General features: G+C 34.0%; 1 protein-coding gene across 1 annotated transcript; it reads right to left on the reverse strand.

Moving 5' to 3' along the window:
- Window positions 1-2,280: 2,280 nt before the first annotated feature.
- LOC102917430 (olfactory receptor 4A5-like) lies at window positions 2,281-8,640 on the reverse strand. The gene is made up of 3 exons (XM_076568701.1): window positions 8,171-8,640; window positions 6,483-6,669; window positions 2,281-3,719 (listed from the first exon to the last, which is right to left on the reverse strand). Exon 3 carries the CDS (start codon window positions 3,483-3,485, stop codon window positions 2,541-2,543), a length of 945 nt encoding a protein of 314 aa, XP_076424816.1. The 5' UTR covers window positions 3,486-3,719; window positions 6,483-6,669; window positions 8,171-8,640; the 3' UTR covers window positions 2,281-2,540.
- Between the last annotated feature and the right edge of the window lie 271 nt (window positions 8,641-8,911).

Below are 8,911 nucleotides of genomic sequence, written 5' to 3' on the forward strand. Positions count from 1 at the left end.
ATAATACATAATTACATATAATTATATAACATATAGTATAATATATAATATATGTGTAGATTACTCATAATATTTTACAAATATATTCCATTAGCTTACAAACTAGTGGGATCTTAAAAAGCTTCTTCAAGCTTCCTTAGATTTAATTAACCCACACTACACCTATATCCTCTGCCTCCCTGCCTCGTTCCCTGCTTAAACCTTTAGCTTTTAGTACTCTCCACCCAGGCTTTCATGGAAAATATATTCTACTAGCCCTTCTTACATTTTATTTCACTTGGATTGCAAATCATAGGTTGCCAAGGAGCTTCTGCACACACACTTCCTTCTGTCTGAGGCTTCAAATGGCCTCTCCCTTTCTGCATTACTCTACTCCCTACTTGAAAACTCCTGCCTCCACTTTCCCCCTTTCCACTTTCATTTTACCCATATTCTGTTTTCCTCCTTTCTAAATGCATCCCTTCTGCCAATGGCCCATTTCTAGATTCATATTTTTCTACAAATAAGCACATAAAACAAAAGATAGTGCCAGGAATCTCTAATGAGAGAGAAAGTGACGATTTTGTTTTCAGGGGTCAAATCAGCCTAAGTATAATTTTTCCAGTTCCATCCACACACCTGAAAATTTTGTGATTTCATTTTTCTTTATATTTGAATAATATGTGCTGTGCTGTGTGTGTGTGTGTGTGTGTGTGTGTGTGTGTGTGTGTTTGCGTGTCTGTGTATGCTACATTTTTACTACTTATCTATCTGATATACCTGTAGGTTAACTATGTTTTCAAGCTATTGTGAACAGAGCAGCAATGAACAGGGATGTGCAAGTGTCTCTGTAGTAATAAATTCCTTTGCACTCACACTCAGGAGTAGGATAATTGAGTCACATGGAAGATCTTGTTAGTGGAGAAACCTTGTAAATAGTTTTTAATTGTTCTTTAGAAAAGGTCACAACACTGGTTTTCAGGTTTACAGGTTTATATGACCATTTTAATGAATATGTTTTTATAGAGAAATATCATGAGCATCACCATAATTGGAAAACACATATCAGTAGCTATAACATGCTCCTTGACCAAGTTCTAATTATTTTGGTTTTAGTTACTGATATTTGTTTTCCTATTTTAATTAGTACAATAACATAATAAAATGATTTGTGTCAGAAAATATTAAAAATGAAATTTTCGGTTCAAAAAAATTTATTTTGATCACAGTTTCCCTTTTCTCTATTCCTCCCAGCCCCATTGTATGAGAGAAAAATCTGTTTTCCATAAAATTAAAAAATACAAAACTTATTTTAGATAATATTGTTTACAATGATCCATAAGTTTATGAAAAATCTAACACATTTAATAAGGGACATCAATAAACTACTTATAGCCAGGTTTCCCTTTACATGAAGACTAGACATAACCATTTGAAAATATAATGTGAAGGGCACTGATTTAATTAAGATCATTCCAATTAAAATGCCTAAATATAAACAAAATATAGGAAAAATTGATATGAAAATAAAAGGAAAGAATTACTGAAAAATCAAAAGAACCCAAAGACAAAGAATTTTTATATGATATCAAAAAGAATGATTTATTGTGCTCAAGATCTCAATTTCTAGATGGCATATGCATGTAATGTAATGTCAGTAAACTCATTATGTATGCTAATAAAACTATTACACAATGCCACCTTCTAAAATTATTTCAAAGTTTGAAATTATTGTTTAAACAAAAATAAAGAATGAAAATCCTTTTATTATTCCACTTCAAAATCTACTTTGCAGGCATATAATAATAAAGTATTTAATTAAAATCATCAATTGACCTAAATGATATAGCATAGATAGTGATATATAATATAGATGGGATATCATGAGATTAGGGGAAGAATTATATTTTTTAAGTTTTAATAATGATAATACAAATCAAAAAGAAAATTATCATAATTGTAAGGAATATATATCATGATAGACAATGACTTAAAAAGTAGAATATGTGTTCTGACCACAAGAAAATGATATGACAGAACATGTGGAAATTAGTCAATTTTACCACTCTATAATACTTTTAAACTTCAAAATAACATGAGATTATGTCAAACTTTAGGATTTTCTTCATAAATTTGTAAAAATATTTAATAAAAAATATTTTAAAATAAGAAAATTGGGGAGATAATATTAATTAAATTAATAATAATAGCATAAAAACACAACTAGAAAAGACTTTGTAGAACACACAAACATAAATAGCTAGTGACAAGACTCATAAAGAACTCTACTAACCCAATTATATAGGAAAATAATTTATTGGAGATTTGACAAAAGATGTAAATATGCACCTTATAAGAAATGATAAATTGTTATGCCCAACAAACACATGCTTAACTTCAGTAGCCATTAAGAAAATGAGAGAAACAATTAATATTAGCCTTTTACCCATTACTTTTACAAAAATACAAACATCTCACAATTTCAAGTGTTGTAACCAATTTAGTACTTGGAACATATACTACTAAAACTAATTATTGTTACTTTCCAATAAATAACACATTCAGCAAGGAAAAATTCTGACTCTGTCTATACTTGACATTTTACACCAGAGCTTTCCCATAGAATTTTTAATTTCTGAATTTCTCAATGTGTATATTAAAGGATTCAACATGGGAGTGATAGCTGTATAAAAAACAGAAATAGATTTGTCAATAGGAAAGTTGGAGACAGGTCTAACATACATGAAAATGCAGGGAACAAAGAAAAGAACAACTACCATAATGTGGGAGCTGCAGGTGGACAGGGCTTTGCGTCTACCTTCCTGACTATGAGTCTTAAGGGAGCTTAAGATAATTCCATAGGAGAATAGGAGAAGAATAAAGACCACCATACACATGGCTCCATTATTGGCGACAACAGTGAGTCCAATAAAATAAGTATCAGTGCATGCAAGTGCCAATAATGGGTACATATCACAGCCAAAGTGGTCAATGATGTTGGGTCCACAAAACGGAAGTTTATATACAGAAAGAACTTGAACTAGAGCATGTGCAAAACCTCCAACCCAGGCTACCACCAGGAGTGAGATACAAACCTGCTGATTCATGATGGTCAAGTAGTGCAGTGGCTTACAGATGGCCACATAGCGATCATAGGCCATCACCACCAAAAGGAAGACCTCAGCACCACCAAATAAGTGCTCCACAAAAAGCTGAACCAAGCAAGCTGTGAAGGAGATGGTCTTTTTTTCACAAACTAAGTCTTTAAGCAACTTGGGCAAGATGGCAGTGGAATAAACAGCATCCATGAGTGACAGAAAGGCTAGGAAGAAGTACATTGGAGAGGCTAAAGAGGAGCTGGCAATAATTGTCATCACAATGAGCAGATTGCCCACAATTGTCACAATGTACATGAGCAAAAACATAACAAACAATGCTTTTTGCCCAGTAGGATCCTGAGTGAGGCCCAGGAGGATAAATTCTGTGACATTGTTACTCTGTCCCATTTACTCATCTATCTGTCTTATTTCCAAAACAGTTCAGAAGAGGATGTACTATGAATTCTGAAGAAGTCCATGAATCCATTCCATCAGGAAACACATTTTCATTATTATCTTATACAGTGGTAAACCCACAGAAGACATATAACAAGCATCTATGCAGTTCTTGTGAAGAGCTTCCTCATTCTCTGTTAATAAGTCTCTAAGTACTCTTTTCTATCACAAGACTTCATTGTATATCTATACAAAAGAGGAGACAGGTATCTCAATCATTTATATTTCAAACGTGTTTTATCTTCAAATAGACATCAATAAACAAAGTGGAAGTGTTCCTCTTTTAACTAGATACTGCATGTTAACAATTAAACTCCCAGTACCCGGAATGGATTACCACTTCTGCAGTTATTGGTCAATAGAACCCCAAATATTACTGGGCATTGCCAATTATTTTGGTTACCATTTTAGAACTTGATGAAAATATCCTATTGCTAAAGACACTACATAGTTGCATCATTGAACACAGAAATTAAGCAGGTACTCAACAGGAGGCTTCATTCCAATGGCCTAGATTAGTGGAAAGTGCTGGAAGATGTTGTGCATTAAACCAGAAGAGAAAAATAATCATCAATCTCACCCGCATATGAACCCTACAGCTTACAAAAACAACTGGCCTGTAGAGACATGCCCACTGGTACAATAATGGCACTGATATTATGGGAATAGGCAACCACTTCCTGATTAGATCTAAAGCTTATTTCAGGAGATGAGCCCATACCTCACACTGTTAATAGAGCAAAGAACTTTTGGATTGATATACTCTAGGCCCTATAGGAGAACTTAATAGTGCTAAATGGACATAATTAAAACTATCTCTAATAACTTATTGTTACACCAATATATTAATACATCTCTCAGCCCTCATCAGAGAAGCTTCCTCTTAACAGTAGTTGCAATTAACAAAAAGACTCTCAACTGGTCAACATAAAGAGATTGAGATACTATGGTGTATTTAATGCCAAATAAGATGTGCATGTCATACCCTTCCCTGCCAGTGATATTGAATCTTCTCAGAAGAAGGGATCGAAAGATAATAAGAATCAGGAGTTAAGGGAACAATATGGTCAAGCTGGAACAGGGAAGGAGTGGAAGAGCAATGAAAGATATCTTGTTAGAGGAAGACATCATAGGGATAGGGAGACAACTAGTGTTAGGGAAATTCCCAATAATTTACAAGGATGATCCCAGGTTAGGCTATCATAAATAGTGGAGAGGGTACCTGAGCTGGCCTACCCTGGTAATCAGATCGGTGAATCCCCTGACTGCCATCATAGAACCTTCATCCAATAACTGATAGAGACAGATGCCAAGATCCACAGCCAAGCACCAGGCTAAACTCCAGGAGTCCAGTCAAAGAGAGGGAAGAGGGATTCTATAAGCAAGGGGCAATAAGACCATAATAGGGAAACTTACAGATACAACCGAACAAAGCTACTGGGAACTCATGAACTTTAGACCAACAGCTGTGGAATCTGCATGGGACTGAACTAGGTCCTCTGCATAAGCGAGACAGTTGTGTAGCTTGGTATGTTTAAGGGGACTAGGATCTATCCCTGATGCATGAACTGGCTTTTTGGAGCCAATTACCTATGGTGGGATACTTTGCACAGCCTTGATGCAAGGGGAAGGGCTTGGACCTGCCTCATATGAATGTACCAGGCTTTGCTGACTCCCCATGGGAGGCCTTACCTTTGAGGAGGAGGAGGAGGGGATAAGAAGTGGGCTTGAAGAGAAGGCTGGGGGCAGGGGAGCAGGAGGAGGAATGAGAGGGGGATCTGTGTTTGTTATGTAAAATGATAAAAAAAAATTAGTTAAAAAAAGAATCAGGAGTAATAGGTAACTTCAAGAGAATAGTGTTTTTCAGACAAAACAGGACAATTGCATGTAGTAACTCACAGGAATTGCGACAATATGCACAAGACTTGCTCAAGATCAAGCCAGACAGAATCCAGAATGAAGAAGTAATGGCCAAGAAATCCTTCCATTTGCTGAGGAGCTATTGGCATTTTATAGCTACCAGGAGAAAGGAAATCAGTGCTCTTTGATGGTGTCAACCCTAGTAGGTCTACCACACTATAGCACTGGCCTCACTCTAAAAATAGCTGAGCAGCAGAAATTGGAATCAAGGGGTTAACAAAACATTTTTGTGAGAAAATAAAACTCAGTGTTGAGTGTGTAGGGAGGTGAGAAGTGGTTGGGGATGAATATGATCAAATCACATTGTAGAAAATTCTCAAAGAATTAATAAAATGTTTTTTAATCTGTAAAGAAATGGTAGCAATACAGTTAATTTTGTTAACTTCCACAGAGCCAGTTTTTAGCTAGTGTTATGAGAAGATATTTTACAGCATAGTCTGTGTAGTTCCTAATGTTCTTGTGCTTCTAGTAGAGTGTTGTGATAGTGTACTCTTAGAAATGAGCCCCACTATAGCCGGGCGGTGGTGGCTCACGCCTTTAATCCCAGCACTCAGGAGGCAGAGGCAGGAGGATTTCTGTGAGTTCGAGGCCAGCCTGGTCTCCAAGGCGAGTTCCAGGAAAGGCACAAAGCTACACAGAGAAACCCTGTCTCGAAAAACCAAAAAAAAAAAAAAAAAAAAAAAAAAAAGGAAAAGAAATGAGCCCCACTAATCTCAAAACACTTTTGTTCTTTAAATATATTCCATTCATCTCAAGTAAGATTTTAAACTGTATCAAATGACTCCAATGTTATTTTTAACACATTGTTGCCTAGCAATGACTTCATTTCTCTGTCATGTTTTCCTAGAATTATAATTCTGCCATTTCATCATTGCCAATATCAGTTCTCATAATTACACATACTATTGTGGTTTCACAATACTTTTCTTTTTACTTGACCTGAATTAACCTTGAACTTCTTGAAGATATGCTAAAATTAAATCTAAGAGATTGTCTGTTTCATTGTGTGTAAGTACTACCAACATTTACCTGTTGTAAACAAGTAAATTAAGCAAACAAATCCCATTCATGTAGACCTGATGGTGGAGGTCTTGTGCAGAATTCGAGCTTTTCTTAGTAGTTGTGATGCACCTTCTGCAAACATTCAGTCAATGAATGCTTACCTCGGGGTCAGATCTGCAGAAGCCCATCAAATCACAGACCACAAAAGCCTGGCCTGTTGTAAACATAAAGATATAATATAATTTATGACTTTTTTGCCTCATTCACTTCTTGTTTTCTACAAGTTTTAGCACCTGTCAATATTTATCAATAATATTGGTATCATGTTTTCAGTATGTTGAATTTCACTAGGACAAATCTGAATGCTATTTTAATTATTTATATAGTAGAATGAAAATAGAATTCTTACATTATATCATTTTTAAGCTCAGGTAAACTGTATTATGAACTACCAAATATTTGGTGCCATAAAAAATGAAGAATAATATAAATGCTTTAAGCTTAAGCTGTCCTTAACATTATTCTAAAAATAATGTTATAGTTATTAAGAACATGGCTTTTAAAAATGGTCTTATAATTTCAAAAGGGTCCTCTATATTATTTGCAACTATAAAGAAGAATGATATTATACCTTTCATTAACATTGCTACAACCTGAAATAATATTAAATGAAAAAACTGGCCTAATGATGACAAATATCATATTTTCATTTCATTTTGTGTTCTAGATTTAATACAGATACACAAAATCAAATATGCACAGGAGATCTAGAAGTAGAAGTTGAACTATCTAGGGAAACTAAGGGGCTCTATGAAAGGAGAAGGACAAGAAATAGGGAGAGTAGGAAGAAATGGGGTAGGAGTCAATTCTTGAAATGCATAATACTCTCTCATGAATGTTGCATTATATAATCCAGTATAACTAGAATGCTTTATAAATACAACCATAAAAACTATGTAACAACAAAATATAGAATCTATATGGAGATGGTATCCTCTATGAGTTTCTCTACATAGACATACTAACATTTTTTCAGGGATAATTTTAAGAAACACACAAAAGCCTACATGTACCTACTGGAACTATTTGATTTTTATTCTCTTGCATACTAATAATACTTGAGATGCTAAGAAATATTGATTCTTCTAATAGAAATATATATAAGCATAACCACGTATCTTCATTAACATCATATGAAATAAATATCTCATAAAATAAAATAAATAGTAAAATCACTGGGTTTTTAATTACGTACAACTTGTTTCCATTGTTACTTGGCCAAATGGAAAATAAAATCAATCAGTTTGTAACAAATAGGTACTTAATTCTGATTAATTATATATATTTTCACCATAACATTTCCTATTTAGAAATTTCATAAGAGAATATAATAACCTTTAAATGATTAGCTATGTTCCAATAATTCACAGGAATTTTTAGCTACATATCTTGTTGTCTTTCACAAATTGACATTATTGGTCTTATTTTTGCCATAATCAAAAGGCCTTTTGTATTGGGTTGCCTACAAATACATCATATGTAGAAGTACTTTCACAGAAGATATATTAACTAACGGCTATTGCTTACATGTAGGAAAAGTACCAAACTGCTATACATTTCAACATCACTCCCATTCTGTTTTTCAGAGAAGTGTCCAAGTATACAAATGAGCACCTAAAATATAAGGAATACTGAACAATAATGTCAAAACTTACTGAAAAGGGTAGTTGGAAATGTTCACACATTTCAGATAAAAGTATCTTCATAAAAAATCAAAAGCTATGCTTATATAAATATAAAAAAGTCAACCTAGTAAATTAAAAAATAACCTCCCCAAAAATTTTACTTGCTGATATAAATAAATACAAAAATGAGCAACACTGAAAATAAGTGAACTTTTCTCTTTTCAGTAGTCAATTATACTGAAATTAACAAAAGGCTTTTGCTTAAGTAGGGAGTGCAAGCCAAAGTTGTCAGTCTTTCTGACCTTTGAGCTGACTCTCCCTAAGACTAGTTTCTTCCTCACGTAAAACATGTTCCCATAGGTGGAAGATGTCAGGACACTGAGAGCTTCCACAGACTTTCCTAAACAATAACTTCAGCAAAAGCATATCTCAAGAACTAAACACAAAATGAAGAAAACTCCAGCTTGGGTAGATGTGAGCTTTCAGAAACCTCTTGGGTCATTAAATTCAGAAAACATTTCTTCCATTTATATTTGCAACTGCAACACAGCCTATTACCTTATTTTACATCATTGCTGTTTTTAATAGGTAGGCTTGATATAATATTTGGAAAAAATTCAAAAAAAATAAGTAATCTCTCTTAAATAAATTTCTTCCTTTAAATAATCCCTAGAGGCAAAAGATTGGATCTTGCCAAGAATGAGTAGAAAACTGCCAAATTGATTTGACTATTTCAAAGTCTGAAAAGAACATTTTCAAAGTGCAATATCA

Source organism: Peromyscus maniculatus, chromosome 4 (genome assembly GCF_049852395.1).
Source record: "Peromyscus maniculatus bairdii isolate BWxNUB_F1_BW_parent chromosome 4, HU_Pman_BW_mat_3.1, whole genome shotgun sequence".
Classification (NCBI taxonomy): domain Eukaryota; kingdom Metazoa; phylum Chordata; class Mammalia; order Rodentia; family Cricetidae; genus Peromyscus; species Peromyscus maniculatus.